Raw genomic sequence first — 19,763 nt, forward strand, 5'->3', positions numbered from 1 at the left:
CTTTATAAAGAGAAGACACTGACGCCGTGCCCGTAGAGTAAGAGTAACGTCGTAAACGCGGCAGAGTCGAGATAAGAAGAACAAAGAAGTAAAGAACGGATTCAACTGTACGCGTTAAGTCGTGTCGAATATTTTCGGCTTCCATTTCTTAGATAACGAATAAAAACGTTGAAGGTATGTAATTATTAAGTTATATAAGATTTCTGACAACGAATAGTGAAGCCAGTTAGGTTTAGGACTTAGCTCCACGTGGTCTATTGTCAGAATTACTCGGTTCCAGCTTCGGTTGTCACCAGCGTAAAGCTAAGCCTAGGTTAGTGCGTACTGACATTAGACAAAGGAAATTCTCATTTTACGGATTTTAGATCGTGCACCTTGAGGTTTCTTTTGTCCCTTGTCAGCACTTACAAAGCTTCGTTTTTATAGTCCTACCTTTGCGCGTACTGACAACGGAGTATAATCCTACAGCGTTAAAACAAATTTCCTCACGCGGCTTATTCTTTATTCATGGTTTTAACTCTAACTCAAACTCAAACTGGAACTAGAACTGTTTGAACTTAGCTCTAACTCTAACTCAAACTGGAACTAGAACTGTTTGAATTTAGCTCAAACTCTAACTCTAACTCAAACTGGAACTAGAACTGTTTGAATTTAGCTCAAACTCTAACTCTAACTCAAACTGGAACTAGAACTGTTTGAATTTAGCTCTAACTCTAACTCAAACTGGAACTAGAACTGTTTGAATTTAGCTCAAACTCTAACTCAAACTGGAACTAGAACTGTTTGAACTTAGCTCTAACTCTAACTCAAACTCAAACTGGAACTAGAACTGTTTGAACTTAGCTCTAACTCTAACTCAAACTGGAACTAGAACTGTTTGAACTTAGCTCTAACTCTAACTCAAACTGGAACTAGAACTGTTTGAACTTAGCTCTAACTCTAACTCTAACTCAAACTGGAACTAGAACTGTTTGAACTTAGCTCTAACTCTAACTCTAACTCAAACTGGAACTAGAACTGTTTGAACTTAGCTCTAACTCTAACTCTAACTCAAACTGGAACTAGAACTGTTTGAACTTAGCTCTAACTCTAACTCTAACTCTAACTCAAACTGGAACTAGAACTGTTTGAACTTAGCTCTAACTCAAACTCAAACTGGAACTAGAACTGTTTGAATTTAGCTCAAACTCTAACTCTAACTCAAACTGGAACTAGAACTGTTTGAATTTAGCTCAAACTCTAACTCTAACTCAAACTGGAACTAGAACTGTTTGAATTTAGCTCAAACTCTAACTCTAACTCAAACTGGAACTAGAACTGTTTGAACTTAGCTCTAACTCTAACTCTAACTCAAACTGGAACTAGAACTGTTTGAACTTAGCTCTAACTCTAACTCTAACTCAAACTGGAACTAGAACTGTTTGAACTTAGCTCTAACTCTAACTTTAACTCAAACTGGAACTAGAACTGTTTGAACTTAGCTCTAACTCTAACTCTAACTCAAACTGGAACTAGAACTGTTTGAACTTAGCTCTAACTCTAACTCTAACTCAAACTGGAACTAGAACTGTTTGAACTTAGCTCTAACTCTAACTCTAACTCAAACTGGAACTAGAACTGTTTGAACTTAGCTCTAACTCTAACTCTAACTCAAACTGGAACTAGAACTGTTTGAACTTAGCTCTAACTCTAACTCAAACTGGAACTAGAACTGTTTGAATTTAGCTCAAACTCTAACTCTAACTCAAACTGGAACTAGAACTGTTTGAATTTAGCTCAAACTCTAACTCTAACTCAAACTGGAACTAGAACTGTTTGAATTTAGCTCAAACTCTAACTCTAACTCAAACTGGAACTAGAACTGTTTGAATTTAGCTCAAACTCTAACTCTAACTCAAACTGGAACTAGAACTGTTTGAACTTAGCTCTAACTCTAACTCAAACTGGAACTAGAACTGTTTGAACTTAGCTCTAACTCTAACTCTAACTCAAACTGGAACTAGAACTGTTTGAACTTAGCTCTAACTCTAACTCTAACTCTAACTCAAACTGGAACTAGAACTGTTTGAACTTAGCTCTAACTCAAACTCAAACTGGAACTAGAACTGTTTGAATTTAGCTCAAACTCTAACTCTAACTCAAACTGGAACTAGAACTGTTTGAACTTAGCTCTAACTCTAACTCTAACTCAAACTGGAACTAGAACTGTTTGAATTTAGCTCAAACTCTAACTCAAACTGGAACTAGAACTGTTTGAATTTAGCTCAAACTCTAACTCTAACTCAAACTGGAACTAGAACTGTTTGAACTTAGCTCTAACTCTAACTCTAACTCAAACTGGAACTAGAACTGTTTGAACTTAGCTCTAACTCTAACTCTAACTCAAACTGGAACTAGAACTGTTTGAACTTAGCTCTAACTCTAACTTTAACTCAAACTGGAACTAGAACTGTTTGAACTTAGCTCTAACTCTAACTCTAACTCAAACTGGAACTAGAACTGTTTGAACTTAGCTCTAACTCTAACTCTAACTCAAACTGGAACTAGAACTGTTTGAACTTAGCTCTAACTCTAACTCAAACTGGAACTAGAACTGTTTGAATTTAGCTCAAACTCTAACTCTAACTCAAACTGGAACTAGAACTGTTTGAATTTAGCTCAAACTCTAACTCTAACTCAAACTGGAACTAGAACTGTTTGAATTTAGCTCAAACTCTAACTCTAACTCAAACTGGAACTAGAACTGTTTGAATTTAGCTCAAACTCTAACTCTAACTCAAACTGGAACTAGAACTGTTTGAACTTAGCTCTAACTCTAACTCAAACTGGAACTAGAACTGTTTGAACTTAGCTCTAACTCTAACTCTAACTCAAACTGGAACTAGAACTGTTTGAACTTAGCTCTAACTCTAACTCTAACTCTAACTCAAACTGGAACTAGAACTGTTTGAACTTAGCTCTAACTCAAACTCAAACTGGAACTAGAACTGTTTGAATTTAGCTCAAACTCTAACTCTAACTCAAACTGGAACTAGAACTGTTTGAATTTAGCTCAAACTCTAACTCTAACTCAAACTGGAACTAGAACTGTTTGAATTTAGCTCAAACTCTAACTCTAACTCAAACTGGAACTAGAACTGTTTGAACTTAGCTCTAACTCTAACTCTAACTCAAACTGGAACTAGAACTGTTTGAACTTAGCTCTAACTCTAACTCAAACTGGAACTAGAACTGTTTGAATTTAGCTCAAACTCTAACTCTAACTCAAACTGGAACTAGAACTGTTTGAATTTAGCTCAAACTCTAACTCTAATTCAAACTGGAACTAGAACTGTTTGAATTTAGCTCAAACTCTAACTCTAACTCAAACTGGAACTAGAACTGTTTGAATTTAGCTCAAACTCTAACTCTAACTCAAACTGGAACTAGAACTGTTTGAACTTAGCTCAAACTCTAACTCAAACTCAAACTGGAACTAGAACTGTCTGAACTTAGCTCAAACTCTAACTCAAACTCAAACTGGAAATAGAACTGTTTGAACTTAACTCTAACTCAAACTCAAACTGGAAATAGAACTGTTTGAACTTAACTCTAACTCAAACTCCAACTGGAAATAGAACTGTTTGAACTTAACTCTAACTCAAACTCAAACTGGAAATAGAACTGTTTGAACTTAGCTCTAACTCTAACTCAAACTGGAACTAGAACTGTTTGAACTTAGCTCTAACTCTAACTCAAACTGGAACTAGAACTGTTTGAACTTAGCTCTAACTCTAACTCTAACTCAAACTGGAACTAGAACTGTTTGAATTTAGCTCAAACTCTAACTCAAACTGGAACTAGAACTAGAACTGTTTGAACTTGGCTCTAACTCAAACTGAAACTAGAACTTAATTTATTTTGAACTATTTAATTAATCAATAAATTAATTTGTTTTAAGAAGTTTAAAATTAATTTAATTTATGTAGATTTGTTTTATTTTTTTTTTTTTTTCAACAAAAGGCTTGTAAGGTAACAGGGTTCATACAAACCTGGAAAACTCAGGGAAATAAAAAGTTGACAATAACTTAGTCAAAACTCGGGAATTTTTAGTAAAATTCGGGGAAATTTGTGAGGTTTGACTAAGTTTGCTCTGAGGTGATTGCCTATGGGAAAAAACGTTTTAAACTTAGGCAAACGTATGGGTGAAAAACCTGTCGGGGAAATCGGTATTCCTTGCATGAACCCACTGTGAAATTAACTTTAAATCCTGTAGAAAAATGGCCGATTCAGACAACCCTGTCGGAAGGTCGCGAGCACACGCCCGCGGACGTGCCAGGGGTCAAAAACCACCCGAACCAGCCAGACGTCCAACGGACGTTATCGCAATTACCACTCCGGCCAGCCAATTCCCGGCGGTAGTTCGCCCCCCTGTTTCCCAACCCCCTCAACCAGCGGGGGCTGGACGCGCCCTCCATCGAGGAGGTGTGACGTCAGAAGCTAGATTAGATGGGGCCGCCGCCGCCGCCTCGGTACAAGCCATAACCACAGTTGGCCAACCGGGTGGACGTGGCGCCATGAGAGGACGCCCACCCGCCAAGGACGAGGTTCATTGCCGACCCCCGAGCTGCGTTGATAAAAGGGGAACCGATCTACTAACCAACTACGCCAAAGTCACGTCCGCCTTTGGGTCTGACTTCATCTTCTATCAGTATCGCGTGGACTTTAGTCCGTCAATTGAATCGTCAAAAATGCTCTTTGATCATTTGGACGTCATTGGACGAAGTTTCGTTTTTGATGGCATGGAAGATCTGAAAACCACCACTACTCGTCTTCCAAAGGATGTAAGTAATTGGAAATTTCGGGGCATTATATGGGGGAAACGTGGACAATTCGGGGCGTTATATGGGTGAGGTTTCTTTAATGGTTTTTGTTTGTGTTTAGGAGCTGATTTTATGGTCCAAATGCACAACGTACGACGAAAACATTCAGATTACCGTTAAGCATACTGGGGAGTTGAATGGGCGTCACCCTGAAGTGTTGCGTTTAACGAATACTCAGCAAAGAAAGAACTTTTTGCATATGGGCTTTGTCGCCATGGGTCGTAATATGTTTGATAAAGAAGCGGCGCTTCCAATTGAACAATACAAGTAAGAACCTTTTTAGTTTGCGGTGGCGACCTTGGGATTAGTTGTTAAGGTTGGTCTTGAATGGCCCGTTTTCTTTTCAGGATTGAGCTATGGCCCGGAGTCTTGACTGCTATTCGCGTGTACGAGAACAGCCTTTTGATGGTGGTCGACGTCATTCACAAGGTTGTTGTTTTGCAACAGCTTCGCCAACGTTACGCTAGAGATAAGAACAATTACCTTCAAAATTGCTCGAAGGAATTGGCCGGTTGCATCGTCAACAAGACTTACTCCTTGGATGATTTTGACAGCACCAAGTGTCCAAAAGTATCACTTTCGAAACGAGGAAGACCGCATTGATCAGTTACGTGGAGGACTACAAGAAGGTGAGGAATTCTCAAAGCAGGCTTTATAATAAGGTTCATACAAGTCGGGGGAAAAAAACTGAGAAATTTATGGGGAAAAACGTGGTTTACGCGGGGGCGAAGAACGTGGAAAAATTGGGGCGAAAAAAACGCGGAAAAATTGGGGCGAAAAAAACGCGGAAAAATTGGGGCGAAAAAAACGCGGAAAAATTGGGCGAAAAAAACGCGGAAAAATTGGGGCGAAAAAAACGCGGAAAAATTGGGGCGAAAAAAACGCGGAAAAATTGGGGCGAAAAAAACGTGGAAAAATTGGGGCGAAAAAACGTGGAAAAATTGGGGCGAAAAAACGTGGAAAAATTTTGGCGAAAAAACGTGGAAAAATTGGGGCGATGAAACGCGGAAAAAATTGGGGCGATGAAACGCGGAAAAAATTGGGGCGAAAAAAACGCGGAAAAAATTGGGGCGATGAAACGCGGAAAAAATTGGGGCGATGAAACGCGGAAAAAATTGGGGCGATGAAACGCGGAAAAAATTGGGGCGATGAAACGCGGAAAAAATTGGGGCGATGAAACGCGGAAAAAATTGGGGCGATGAAACGCGGAAAAAATTGGGGCGATGAAACGCGGAAAAAATTGGGGCGATGAAACGCGGAAAAATTGGGGCGATGAAACGCGGAAAAATTGTCTGAATAACTCAAATGGGGTGTTATTATTAGACGACTCTGAAGAAGAAATATTTGAAAGTATGTTTGTTAATTAGTTTGTTCTTAATGTAAACTGGACCTTTGTATTGAATTTAATTCAAATTGTTTCAGATTAGTATAATTAAAGATCTCAATTAAATTAGGTCTAATTTACCAATATTTATTCTAAAAGGGAATCACACTTTTAGGAAAGGTGGAAAATGGCTTGTTGATATTATAATCTTAATATCACAATTAGGTAACATTAATAGAACTTTCTCCTTGTTCTTTTTGGGTGACATGCGGTATTTTTTATCTATTTCTATAAAAATTGGAGCGATGAAACGTGGAAAAATTGGGGCGATGAAACGTGGAAAAATTGGGGCGATGAAACGTGGAAAAATTGGGGCGATGAAACGTGGAAAAATTGGGGCGATGAAACGTGGAAAAATTGGGGCGATGAAACGTGGAAAAATTGGGGCGATGAAACGTGGAAAAATTGGGGCGATGAAACGTGGAAAAATTGGGGCGATGAAACGTGGAAAAATTGGGGCGATGAAACGTGGAAAAATTGGGGCGATGAAACGCGGAAAAAATTGGGGCGATGAAACGCGGAAAAAATTGGGGCGATGAAACGCGGAAAAAATTGGGGCGATGAAACGCGGAAAAATTGGGGCGATGAAACGCGGAAAAATTGTCTGAATAACTCAAATGGGGTGTTATTATTAGACGACTCTGAAGAAGAAATATTTGAAAGTATGTTTGTTAATTAGTTTGTTCTTAATGTAAACTGGACCTTTGTATTGAATTTAATTCAAATTGTTTCAGATTAGTATAATTAAAGATCTCAATTAAATTAGGTCTAATTTACCAATATTTATTCTAAAAGGGAATCACACTTTTAGGAAAGGTGGAAAATGGCTTGTTGATATTATAATCTTAATATCACAATTAGGTAACATTAATAGAACTTTCTCCTTGTTCTTTTTGGGTGACATGCGGTATTTTTTATCTATTTCTATAAAAATTGGAGCGATGAAACGTGGAAAAATTGGGGCGAAGAAACGCGGAAAAATTGGGGCGAAGAAACGCGGAAAAATTGGGGCGAAGAAACGTGGAAATCGGTTTTCATAAAGTTGTATGAAATAATGGTATCTACGGTTTCTTTTTCTTGTTTTGTAGCAATACGATATTACCATTAGTGATCTTCAACCTAAAGAACGAGATTTTCGTTCGGACGCTAAAGACGTCGTTTATTTGATTCCTGAACTGTGCGTCATGACTGGTTTAACCGACATCATGAGAAGCCATTTCAATTTGATGAGGGAAGTGGCGACAACGACTCGTCCCGGACCTAGAAGCCGCGTTGAAATGGTCAAGAGCTTCATGAATCGCTGTCTTACCAACGCCAAGGTAAATTATTGTCAAATTTTAATTGGCGCGTCGCGTTCTTAACTAACTTAATTAACTATTCAGGTTAAAGAGGATATGGAAAAATGGGGAATAAGTTACGGAAGCGAACCATTGCAGTTGCAAGAAAAAATCATTCAAGGAAGGTCGGAGTTTTCTGCCAAAGACAGGGATTTTGGCAAGGATAATCCTCGTCACATGGACAAGTTCGCGATCATTTCGACCGAACGCGATCGTCCAAATTGCGACGAGTTGTATGAAACGTTCAAGATGAATGTCGCTGCTCCAAAAATGTAATTTTATTGATTTTTAATTAATAGTACTTGCTTTTAACTTGTAGTATTCGCGTCGCGGCTGCAAAAACTTTTATCTTACAGTACTTACTTTCCTATTTTTAAAATTATTATTTAAAATTAAATTTTATTATTAAAAGTGGAGAGAGAGAGAGTACTGACATTGAAGGTATGAAGTACTATATTTAAAAATATAATTTTAAATTATTTTAGAATGAGCGTCAGTGACGACAGAACGACGTCATTCCTCAACGAAATCAAAGAGGCGTTTAAGATGGGAGCCACCCTTATTGTGGCCATTGTGCCAAACAACAAAGAGGATCGTTATGACGCCATCAAGAAACTTTGTTGCATCGAATGCCCTGGTCATTATTTAATTTAATTTAATTAAATTAAATTAAGTTAACCACGTCAATTATTAACAATTTCAGATCCCACGGAGTTAGTGTGTTTATTACTGCTCATCTTAGGATGTGCTATAAATTGCGCTAACAAAGAAGTTTACTACGAAGCCATTTTTGGGTTGGAGGTAAATGCGCAACAAGTTGTTAAGAACGCGATCAAACAGGTATCGGATCTTTATTTTCTTCCCGAAAAATAACCGTGATTAAATAATAAAATAATTTAAATCCTTTAGCTTCTCAGGACCGACATCAGGGATGTTAATAAAATGACCGAATATCTTCAACTAGATCATGAAGCAAGAAAAAAATTAAACGCTCGATGTCAAGAGCTTGAAACTAATTTTGAAATTGTCCAAGATGAAAACAAAGCGTTACTCCTTGAACGTGAAGAGCTTCTACAAGATGCTAGGTTCGTTAGAGACTTTAGCAATTTATTTCTTAGACTCTTAATTCTTGATTAAACAAATTTAGCACTGTGGCTGGAAAACTCCTTCAACAAAAGAATCGTAGGCTTCATTGTTTACAAGAAGAAGTCTTCCACCTGGAAAACGCCATATATGAATACAAGGCGGAAGTCCAGGTTTTGAGGAAAGAACTGACAAATTTGCAACTGAAAAATGGTTAGTCGGGGTTATTTGAATATTAACATTTTAACCTTGCTTGTAGCCCCACTTTTCAAATAACCCCGGAGCTTGTAGCCCCACTTTTCAAATAACCCCGGAGCTTGTAGCCCCACTTTTCAAATAACCCCGGAGCTTGTAGCCCCACTTTTCAAATAACCCCGGAGCTTGTAGCCCCACTTTTCAAATAACCCCGGAGCTTGTAGCCCCACTTTTCAAATAACCCCGGAGCTTGTAGCCCCACTTTTCAAATAACCCCGGAGCTTGTAGCCCCACTTTTCAAATAACCCCGGAGCTTGTAGCCCCACTTTTCAAATAACCCCGGAGCTTGTAGCCCCACTTTTCAAATAACCCCGGAGCTTGCAGCCCCACTTTTCAAATAACCCCGGAGCTTGTAGCCCCACTTTTCAAATAACCCCGGAGCTTGTAGCCCCACTTTTCAAATAACCCCGGAGCTTGTAGCCCCACTTTTCAAATAACCCCGGAGCTTGTAGCCCCACTTTTCAAATAACCCCGGAGCTTGTAGCCCCACTTTTCAAATAACCCCGGAGCTTGTAGCCCCACTTTTCAAATAACCCCGGAGCTTGTAGCCCCACTTTTCAAATAACCCCGGAGCCATCTAATCCTTTAGCTAATCCTTTAGCTACTCAGGACGGACTTCACGGAGGTTAACGAAATGACAGAGTACCTCCAACTTGATCATGAAGCAAGGAAAAAGTTAAAATCTCGATGTCTGGAACTTGAAACTAATTTCGAGATCATCCAAGATGAAAAGAGCTTCGTGAAAAGCTTAAAGATTCTGAAGATTTAGAAGATCGTTGTATGAAAAATTATGATTTGAAAGATGTTTTTGCTTGTTACAATGAAGTATTTTGCGTTTTCCCTTACTTTGAAGAAATTCCACATAAAATAAGCTGCTTTTTTCACGAGTAAGATGCGCGCTTTAAATGAAATTATCTTAAATTGGTGTTTAAAAACATGTTTATTAAATATCAGGATTGGAGAACATGAAGTTGCTAAGCAGTATTTGGGGAAACCCTCATTTTACTCCTGCAATAATGTGCATGCAAAATATAAGCAATTACTTAAAGAGGACAGAACCATATTTGAAGCTTTTTTGGAGAAGGAATGGAAACAAGAAGAGATGAAGAAGAGGAATGATGGAAATAAAGCTAATGGTAAAACCAATGGATAAAAATAAAAAGAACCAGTTAAGAAGAAGGGGGAAATTTGAAAGTAGGGCTTATCAGCTCCGGGGGAAATTTGCCAGTAGGGCTTATCAGCTCCGGGGGAAATTTGCCAGTAGGGCTTATCAGCTCCGGGGGAAATTTGCCAGTAGGGCTTATCAGCTCCGGGGGAAATTTGCCAGTAGGGCTTATCAGCTCCGGGGGAAATTTGCCAGTAGGGCTTATCAGCTCCGGGGGAAATTTGAAAGTAGGGCTTATCAGCTCCGGGGGAAATTTGCCAGTAGGGCTTATCAGCTCCGGGGGAAATTTGAAAGTAGGGCTTATCAGCTCCGGGGGAAATTTGAAAGTAGGGCTTATCAGCTCCGGGGGAAATTTGAAAGTAGGGCTTATCAGCTCCGGGGGAAATTTGCCAGTAGGGCTTATCAGCTCCGGGGGAAATTTGAAAGTAGGGCTTATCAGCTCCGGGGGAAATTTGAAAGTAGGGCTTATCAGCTCCGGGGGAAATTTGCCAGTAGGGCTTATCAGCTCCGGGGGAAATTTGCCAGTAGGGCTTATCAGCTCCGGGGGAAATTTGAAAGTAGGGCTTATCAGCTCCGGGGGAAATTTGAAAGTAGGGCTTATCAGCTCCGGGGGAAATTTGAAAGTAGGGCTTATCAGCTCCGGGGGAAATTTGCCAGTAGGGCTTATCAGCTCCGGGGGAAATTTGAAAGTAGGGCTTATCAGCTCCGGGGGAAATTTGCCAGTAGGGCTTATCAGCTCCGGGGGAAATTTGAAAGTAGGGCTTATCAGCTCCGGGGGAAATTTGAAAGTAGGGCTTATCAGCTCCGGGGGAAATTTGAAAGTAGGGCTTATCAGCTCCGGGGGAAATTTGCCAGTAGGGCTTATCAGCTCCGGGGGAAATTTGAAAGTAGGGCTTATCAGCTCCGGGGGAAATTTGCCAGTAGGGCTTATCAGCTCCGGGGGAAATTTGCCAGTAGGGCTTATCAGCTCCGGGGGAAATTTGAAAGTAGGGCTTGTCAGCTCCGGGGGAAATTTGAAAGTAGGGCTTGTCAGCTCCGGGGGAAATTTGAAAGTAGGGCTTGTCAGCTCCGGGGGAAATTTGAAAGTAGGGCTTGTCAGCTCCGGGGGAAATTTGAAAGTAGGGCTTGTCAGCTCCGGGGGAAATTTGAAAGTAGGGCTTGTCAGCTCCGGGGGAAATTTGCCAGTAGGGCTTATCAGCTCCGGGGGAAATTTGCCAGTAGGGCTTATCAGCTCCGGGGGAAATTTGAAAGTAGGGCTTATCAGCTCCGGGGGAAATTTGCCAGTAGGGCTTATCAGCTCCGGGGGAAATTTGAAAGTAGGGCTTATCAGCTCCGGGGGAAATTTGCCAGTAGGGCTTATCAGCTCCGGGGGAAATTTGAAAGTAGGGCTTATCAGCTCCGGGGGAAATTTGAAAGTAGGGCTTATCAGCTCCGGGGGAAATTTGAAAGTAGGGCTTATCAGCTCCGGGGGAAATTTGCCAGTAGGGCTTATCAGCTCCGGGGGAAATTTGCCAGTAGGGCTTATCAGCTCCGGGGGAAATTTGCCAGTAGGGCTTATCAGCTCCGGGGGAAATTTGCCAGTAGGGCTTATCAGCTCCGGGGGAAATTTGAAAGTAGGGCTTATCAGCTCCGGGGGAAATTTGCCAGTAGGGCTTATCAGCTCCGGGGGAAATTTGAAAGTAGGGCTTATCAGCTCCGGGGGAAATTTGCCAGTAGGGCTTATCAGCTCCGGGGGAAATTTGAAAGTAGGGCTTATCAGCTCCGGGGGAAATTTGAAAGTAGGGCTTATCAGCTCCGGGGGAAATTTGAAAGTAGGGCTTATCAGCTCCGGGGGAAATTTGCCAGTAGGGCTTATCAGCTCCGGGGGAAATTTGCCAGTAGGGCTTATCAGCTCCGGGGGAAATTTGCCAGTAGGGCTTATCAGCTCCGGGGGAAATTTGAAAGTAGGGCTTATCAGCTCCGGGGGAAATTTGCCAGTAGGGCTTATCAGCTCCGGGGGAAATTTGAAAGTAGGGCTTATCAGCTCCGGGGGAAATTTGCCAGTAGGGCTTATCAGCTCCGGGGGAAATTTGAAAGTAGGGCTTATCAGCTCCGGGGGAAATTTGAAAGTAGGGCTTATCAGCTCCGGGGGAAATTTGAAAGTAGGGCTTATCAGCTCCGGGGGAAATTTGAAAGTAGGGCTTATCAGCTCCGGGGGAAATTTGAAAGTAGGGCTTATCAGCTCCGGGGGAAATTTGCCAGTAGGGCTTATCAGCTCCGGGGGAAATTTGAAAGTAGGGCTTATCAGCTCCGGGGGAAATTTGAAAGTAGGGCTTATCAGCTCCGGGGGAAATTTGAAAGTAGGGCTTATCAGCTCCGGGGGAAATTTGCCAGTAGGGCTTGTCAGCTCCGGGGGAAATTTGCCAGTAGGGCTTGTCAGCTCCGGGGGAAATTTGCCAGTAGGGCTTATCAGATCAATAAGGGGAAAACTCCGGCCTATATGAACGACTTCTTTACTAAACAAACGGAAATGCATAACCATTCAACTAGATCCAGCAACAATAATTTCCACGTAGAAGACCTTCAAACAACATTAAGAAAAAAAAGTGCAAAATTTCGCGGTATAACCTTATGGAATTTCAAGTTCATTACTGATATTGTTTCGTTGCATTCCTCCCTAATTAATTTAGTTTAATTATAATTAATTTTTAAAATAATTATATTAATATTTACTTTATTTTTTCGTAACGGTTTCGGGCCTCTAATTTAATTTCGGAAATTTGGTTTTCGTAAAATTTAATTAGTTTAAAATTATCTTCACTCTGTTAATTAGTAATAAGGATAATTAAATTATTTAAATTTAATTTTAATTATTATTCATTCATTAACAACACCTTAAGATTTCGTTCATTTTCGATTTGATTTAATTGCGATTCGAGTTCCTTAATTATGTTTGATTGGTCTTGAAGAATGGCGTCTAATTCTAATTCAGTGTGGGATACTTGACCTCTTATGACGTCATTAAGGGCATCGTCTAAACGCTTTTGGGTCAAATATTCCATTTCTTTAAAACATTCGCAAAAATCTATAAAAGAAATAGATTAAATTAATATTTTGTTAATTAACACTTAGTTACCAGCATGATATTGGTAATTAAAAGAAAAGGTAACTTTTTTTTTTAAACACTTAATCAAGTATTTCTTCATTTTAATTAAATTTTGCTTGGGGTTAATATTATTAACCGAGTCTTTTGATATCTCCATATATTCCCTATTTAATATATACCCTTTAAGCCGCTTGGTTTCCATTAATAAACTAAGCTTGCCAAGCCTCTAAAAGACTAATCTTACTTTGTAAAATCAGACATATCATTGGTCGCCTCAGACCTATCAGTTGTTAAATACGCGAAGGTATCTAGCTTCTGATTGGTCGCTTTCAAAATATGAATAATCCTTTGTTTATTCAAAAGCGCCATTTCAAGTTGTACCGCCATAAATTTCTCTAATTTTAATTGTAAATTAATTAACTTAATGTTAAATTAAATTAAATTAATCTTAAATTAATCAGCCTTTCAAAGATATCGTGAGATATTAACGTAAATACTTGTGTAAATAAACCATCCATAATATAATATAAAAATAGCAATAACCGTTAAGCCTTGGCCCCCCTCTTAATTTGCAATTAATTTTTATATCAAAGCCCAATTACAATCAAATTAGCATTTTTATCTCCTCTTGGTTAACAAATCATGTTTACACAAGTGACAAAGGTTGAATGATATTATATGGAAAAGTATTTGGCGTTCGTTTTATTCTCTCGCTAAGCCTTTGCGTGATCAAAGCAATCAAGGACAGGACTTGGTAGAGAAATTGCTGTTTAGACAGTAATAATGTATATTACAGAGTGTGTATGTGTGTGGCAACATTTTAGAGGTTAGAAAAGAACGCCCAGAATTGTGGTGGCTCCTTTGTTAATGTGATTGATTAAAATGGATTAATGAACTATGCTCACGAAACCACAACATTTTTAAATTAAAATATAACGTTTTTTAATTAAGTTTGTGGTTCATTCAAATTCAAATCAAATATTGTTTAAAATTACTAGGGGCCTAGTTCTATTAAAAACTTCATGAATTAATTTTCTTTATTTTCTTTAGTTCAAATTATAACCACTTGGGGCAGCACTTTCTAGTCCAGAGAAATGTTTTGTCTCTCTCATAACAAAGTGCATTGTTCTCTCACAATAGCGGTTGCTTTTAATTTATTCATAAATAGCATATTTAAACAGTTTTTCTTACATACCCAAGTATCTCTGCTGTTTAATTTAATATTGTATTTTATTTTTTTTTATCGTAAAATACTTTATTTGAAAGTAGTAGTGTTTACATTATTAGGCTTAACGAAGTTTATAGTCTTTTGTTTATGGGTCGTAACCGTGGTAACCAAAATCGATTTTATTTTTCCCGCGTTTTTCGACCTTTTTTATAAATATATAACTCAAATTACTACTTAACATCAGAAAACATTCGTATAATTATTTGAATTAGTTCTTTATTGTAAACTTATATATTTAACAACGGTTTTACACATATTTAAATTTGCCGCCAGTTTGTATACGACAAAACTCAAGGGAAGAGAAAGTGGGCTGTAAATAAGCTAAAGAAGTTAGGCTTAACTTGTTTACCTTTGATCAAGCAGACGATAAAAGTTTCGCGCCAGAGTTTGAGTTTGCATCTCGTACTCCCTGTTTAAATTAGTAATTAAGTACAATAAAATCAATTTAATGCGAAGTATACATTCTTACCAATTACCATACGCGATAAAATCCAAGTTACACGATTCCGGATTTTGTTTCGATAAAGATTTTAAACACGTAACGCCTGAGAAATTACAAAAAGGTAAATATGCCAAGGCTTAGCTTATGACTGCAACATGATTTATCAATCATTTACCCATCACATTTTCCCTAAAATTAGAAACTGGATTAAGTTTGGATGATGTAAATACTGTTTTAAATACAATTATTAACGCCCCTTCACCCCTTAATAAATGCACAACCGGTAACATAAGCCTTCAGAAAGAACAAAGTAGTGAAAGTATTATAACGTTCAGTCAGAAAATAGACCAGATTTTAGGCGGTGGTGTACCTCTTTGTAAAATAACTGAGATTTGTGGGTGCCCTGGTACAGGAAAGACCCAATTATGGTACTATCTTAATTAATTTAATTCCCAAAACTATTAGTAACCCTCTTTACAATGTTTATTTAGTTTACAATTATGTATTGATGTTCAAATTCCAATAACAATGGGTGGTATTGATGGTGAAGCCATATTTATTGATACAGAGAGAACGTTTTTCACTCAAAGACTTATAGAAATCGCGTCAGCCACTGTAGAACATTGTAATTTATATTACTCTAATCAAACTTTAGACCTTAAAGGTATTTTTTTAATTAAATTAAGCTTTAATTAAACAATAATTAGGCCTTTCTTTATAGATTTTACAGTTGATAAAATTTTAAATGGTATTCAATATATAAACTGTAAGAGTTATGTTGAACTTTTAGCAATCGTTAATCAACTACCACAGATTATAGATAAAAATGATAAAGTATGTTTATACAACATTTAAAGTGTTTAAACTAATTTCTTAATTATTATAGATTAAATTAATAATAATAGATAGTATAGCTTTTCATTTCCGTTATGGCTATGATGATACATTCTATAAACGTACAAAAATACTTAATAATGTAGCCAAGTCTTTAATTAAACTTGCAACTCATAAAAATCTAGCTGTAAGTTTTAGATAATTATATATTTAACAGTAACCCGTATTAATTAAGCTATTTTTTCTCTAATGAATCAAGGTAGTTTGGACCAATCAAATGACTACAAAATTTGGTGAAAAACAAATAGTTCTTGTACCATCTTTAGGTGATAATTTCGCCCATAATTGTAATCTCAAATTAATTTTATATTGGGATAATGAAACTAGGAAAGCTTTACTCCAAAAAAGTCCTTTTAATCAAGAGACAGTGGCTCCTTTTCAAATTTTAGTGAGTTTGATGATGATTAATCTGATAGAAATAGGCACACTAACTGTGGAACAGCTTAGCTTGGGTGGGACGCCAAAAAAAGGGGGAGGAACAGTCGGACTGAATTGTAATTGGTTCATCTGTACCCTTCTTAACCAATTAAAATAGAGTCCGCCTGTAATTGGTTCATCTGTAGCCCTTCTTAACCAATCACAATTAAGTCCGCCTATTTCCCCCCCCCCCTGTAATTGGTTCATCTGTAGCCCTTCTTAACCAATCACAATTAAGTCCGCCTATTTCCCCCCCCCTGTAATTGGTTCATCTGTAGCCCTTCTTAACCAATCACAATTAAGTCCGCCTATTTCCCCCCCCCTGTAATTGGTTCATCTGTAGCCCTTCTTAACCAATCACAATTAAGTCCGCCTATTTCCCCCCCCCCTGTAATTGGTTCATCTGTAGCCCTTCTTAACCAATCAAAATTAAGTCCGCCTATTTCCCCCCCCCCTGTAATTGGTTCATCTGTAGCCCTTCTTAACCAATCACAATTAAGTCCGCCTATTTCCCCCCCCCCTGTAATTGGTTCATCTGTAGCCCTTCTTAACCAATCACAATTAAGTCCGCCTATTTCCCCCCCCCCTGTAATTGGTTCATCTGTAGCCCTTCTTAACCAATCACAATTAAGTCCGCCTATTTCCCCCCCCCTGTAATTGGTTCATCTGTAGCCCTTCTTAACCAATCACAATTAAGTCCGCCTATTTCCCCCCCCCTGTAATTGGTTCATCTGTAGCCCTTCTTAACCAATCACAATTAAGTCCGCCTATTTCCCCCCCCCCTGTAATTGGTTCATCTGTAGCCCTTCTTAACCAATCACAATTAAGTCCGCCTATTTCCCCCCCTGTAATTGGTTCATCTGTAGCCCTTCTTAACCAATCACAATTAAGTCCGCCTATTCCCCCCCCCTGTAATTGGTTCATCTGTAGCCCTTCTTAACCAATCACAATTAAGTCCGCCTATTTCCCCCCCTGTAATTGGTTCATCTGTAGCCCTTCTTAACCAATCACAATTAAGTCCGCCTATTTCCCCCCCCCTGTAATTGGTTCATCTGTAGCCCTTCTTAACCAATCACAATTAAGTCCGCCTATTTCCCCCCCCCCTGTAATTGGTTCATCTGTAGCCCCTCTTAACCAATTAAAATAGAGTCCGCCTATTCCTCCCCTGTAATTGGTTCATCTGTAGCTCTTCTTAACCAATCACAATTAAGTCCGCCTATTTCCCCCCCCTGTAATTGGTTCATCTGTAGCCCTTCTTAACCAATCACAATTAAGTCCGCCTATTCCCCCCCCCTGTAATTGGTTCATCTGTAGCCCTTCTTAACCAATCACAATTAAGTCCGCCTATTTCCCCCCCTGTAATTGGTTCATCTGTAGCCCTTCTTAACCAATCACAATTAAGTCCGCCTATTTCCCCCCCCCCTGTAATTGGTTCATCTGTAGCCCTTCTTAACCAATCACAATTAAGTCCGCCTATTTCCCCCCCCTGTAATTGGTTCATCTGTAGCCCTTCTTAACCAATCACAATTAAGTCCGCCTATTTCCCCCCCCCCCTGTAATTGGTTCATCTGTAGCCCTTCTTAACCAATCACAATTAAGTCCGCCTATTTCCCCCCCCTGTAATTGGTTCATCTGTAGCCCTTCTTAACCAATCACAATTAAGTCCGCCTATTTCCCCCCCCCCCCTGTAATTGGTTCATCTGTAGCCCTTCTTAACCAATCACAATTAAGTCCGCCTATTTCCCCCCCCTGTAATTGGTTCATCTGTAGCCCTTCTTAACCAATCACAATTAAGTCCGCCTATTTCCCCCCCTGTAATTGGTTCATCTGTAGCCCTTCTTTCTTATATATTTACATCACGTGATTTCTTATATATTTACATCACGTGATTTCTTATATATTTACATCACGTGATTTCTTATATATTTGCATCACGTGAATCCTTATATATTTACAACACGTGAATCCTTATGTATTTACACCACGTGTTTCTTATATATTTACACCACGTGTTTCTTATATATTTACATCACGTGATTTCTTATATATTTACATCACGTGATTTCTTATATATTTACATCACGTGATTCCTTATAAATTTGCATCACGTGAATCCTTATATATTTACATCACGTGATTACTTATATAGTTGGATCACGTGATTCGTGACTTTTAATTTTAGATCACGTGATTCGTGACTTTTAATTTTAGATCACGTGATTCGTGACTTTTAATTTTAGATCACGTGATTCGTGACTTTTAATTTTAGATCACGTGATTCGTGACTTTTAATTTTGGATCACGTGATTCGTGACTTTTTCCATAAGTTTTTTGCTTTTCAAACCATAATCCAGGTCTAAATTTGAAGGAATAGAAGTCAATGGGGGGAGGGAAAAGGGGTGGGGTGGGGGTAGGGTTGAATCTGTCGATCTCCATTGGCTGTAATCTATCGGCGGGAATGAGGTCAACCATTGCGGGGGTCGATGCGCGATGCCAAAAGGGTAAGCCCCTATCCTCTTTAATGGATCTATACCTCTATCAATACTGTTTACAACTCGAAATGGGCCCAGAAAACGAAAGTAAATTTTCTTGTCACGGCGGGCCTTAGCTTAACCTCTTTAAATCTGACAGCGAAAACATCGTATCTCGATTTAAACCGTTATTTAAATCGTTATTGTTAAAGTATTGTATTTAACGGTATTGAGGGAAAGCAAACATCCAGGGGGAAGCGAGAAATACATTGTAACGTATTTGCTTTGTAATTAACTTAATTACGCTCGGAATTTAATGATATTTTGATGTAATGGTCTATAGAATGTCTACTTTATTATGGTACTTTCATTTTGTTTCTACTCATTATAAGTCAAAAGATATTAGGGTTTTTAGGTCTATAATTTGATAAATTTAAGTAATTCATGAGAAATTACTGTATGGTTTGTTTAAAATATGGTTTGGTAGTTCATATTGAAGGCCAAAGGTCAAGTTAGTTACCTATAAAATCCTGGAGTAATTTTAATTTAAATAATATTAATATTGTAAATTATAGTACAAACTTTAAATTGCAGTTATTACATTTTGATACTTATTCGATACATCCATTTGGCTCTTAATTCGCCAGTTCAATTTCAAGTGATGTGATGTGCGACCATAAAAATAGGGGTGTAGCTTAGTGTACAGGGTGTGGTTTCTTTTTAAAATATCAGATGTAGTACCAGGAATGCATACATCTACTTGGAATCATTGCGTATTGCCATTCATTTTCACTCAACGTATCTAGGGCGGATTTAGTCCAAGGGAGGAGCTAGCTAGACTAATCATTATATGTGACGAATTTTAAGTGGCTAATAATAATCTGGTGCGTTACTCAACCAATGAAATCAGTGTTAGAATTATGAGGCTTGACGTATTTTATAGTAAGTTCTCAAGCCCCGCCCACAAAATCCGAATTCATGGGAGCACAATAATTCTTAGTAGCTGTATGCATTCCTGGTATTACTAAACAAATACAGTGCGAAACACCCTGTTTAGTTTACTTTACTTTGGTCTACACTGTAGTTGTAGTAAAGGATCTTGTTTCTTCGAAGTTAGATTATCTTTTTCTTGGACGTGGG

At 38.6% G+C, this 19,763-nt stretch overlaps 2 protein-coding genes across 6 annotated transcripts; both read left to right on the forward strand.

The window, feature by feature from the left end:
* The first annotated feature begins 33 nt into the window (after window positions 1–33).
* On the forward strand, window positions 34–14,121 carry LOC149615586 (piwi-like protein Siwi). Of its 5 annotated transcripts, XM_089856928.1 has the most exons (11): window positions 6,863–6,908; window positions 6,981–7,107; window positions 7,335–7,565; window positions 7,629–7,855; window positions 8,069–8,220; window positions 8,287–8,423; window positions 8,493–8,668; window positions 8,731–8,879; window positions 9,511–9,808; window positions 9,876–10,057; window positions 12,616–12,748. In XM_089856928.1, the coding sequence occupies exons 3-9, from the start codon at window positions 7,431–7,433 to the stop codon at window positions 9,549–9,551; spliced, it is 1,017 nt and encodes a 338-aa protein (XP_089713054.1). In that variant the 5' UTR covers window positions 6,863–6,908; window positions 6,981–7,107; window positions 7,335–7,430; the 3' UTR covers window positions 9,552–9,808; window positions 9,876–10,057; window positions 12,616–12,748. The 5 variants fall into 5 exon arrangements, with proteins under 5 accessions (XP_089713052.1, XP_089713053.1, XP_089713055.1 ...); XM_089856927.1 differs by lacking the exons at window positions 6,863–6,908; window positions 6,981–7,107 and adding an exon at window positions 5,351–5,491; XM_089856929.1 differs by lacking the exons at window positions 6,863–6,908; window positions 6,981–7,107 and adding an exon at window positions 5,351–5,491 and having other exon boundaries at window positions 9,523–9,808.
* Window positions 14,122–14,353: 232 nt separating this feature from the next.
* On the forward strand, window positions 14,354–16,285 carry LOC149615587 (DNA repair protein RAD51 homolog 3-like). The gene is made up of 6 exons (XM_089856923.1): window positions 14,354–14,962; window positions 15,041–15,269; window positions 15,333–15,505; window positions 15,563–15,675; window positions 15,728–15,862; window positions 15,935–16,285. Exons 1-6 carry the CDS (start codon window positions 14,848–14,850, stop codon window positions 16,268–16,270), a joined length of 1,101 nt encoding a protein of 366 aa, XP_089713049.1. The 5' UTR covers window positions 14,354–14,847; the 3' UTR covers window positions 16,271–16,285.
* Window positions 16,286–19,763: the final 3,478 nt, after the last annotated feature.

Source organism: Phalangium opilio, unplaced genomic scaffold (genome assembly GCF_054372755.1).
Source record: "Phalangium opilio isolate 3A_F unplaced genomic scaffold, DU_Popi_V2 ptg000217l_1, whole genome shotgun sequence".
Lineage (NCBI taxonomy): Eukaryota > Metazoa > Arthropoda > Arachnida > Opiliones > Phalangiidae > Phalangium > Phalangium opilio.

Bases quoted from the DNA above. Each gene is read 5' to 3' on its own strand.
- LOC149615586 (XM_089856926.1), top strand. From the start codon at position 4,260: ATGGCCGATTCAGACAACCCTGTCGGAAGGTCGCGAGCACACGCCCGC. The intron at 4,824-4,923 runs GTAAGTAATTGG...GTTTGTGTTTAG, and splicing joins CTACTCGTCTTCCAAAGGAT to GAGCTGATTTTATGGTCCAA. The intron at 5,130-5,209 runs GTAAGAACCTTT...TTTTCTTTTCAG, and splicing joins CTTCCAATTGAACAATACAA to GATTGAGCTATGGCCCGGAG.
- LOC149615587 (XM_089856923.1), top strand. From the start codon at position 14,848: ATGCGAAGTATACATTCTTACCAATTACCATACGCGATAAAATCCAAG. The intron at 15,676-15,727 runs GTATGTTTATAC...TAATTATTATAG, and splicing joins TTATAGATAAAAATGATAAA to ATTAAATTAATAATAATAGA. The intron at 15,863-15,934 runs GTAAGTTTTAGA...TAATGAATCAAG, and splicing joins CAACTCATAAAAATCTAGCT to GTAGTTTGGACCAATCAAAT.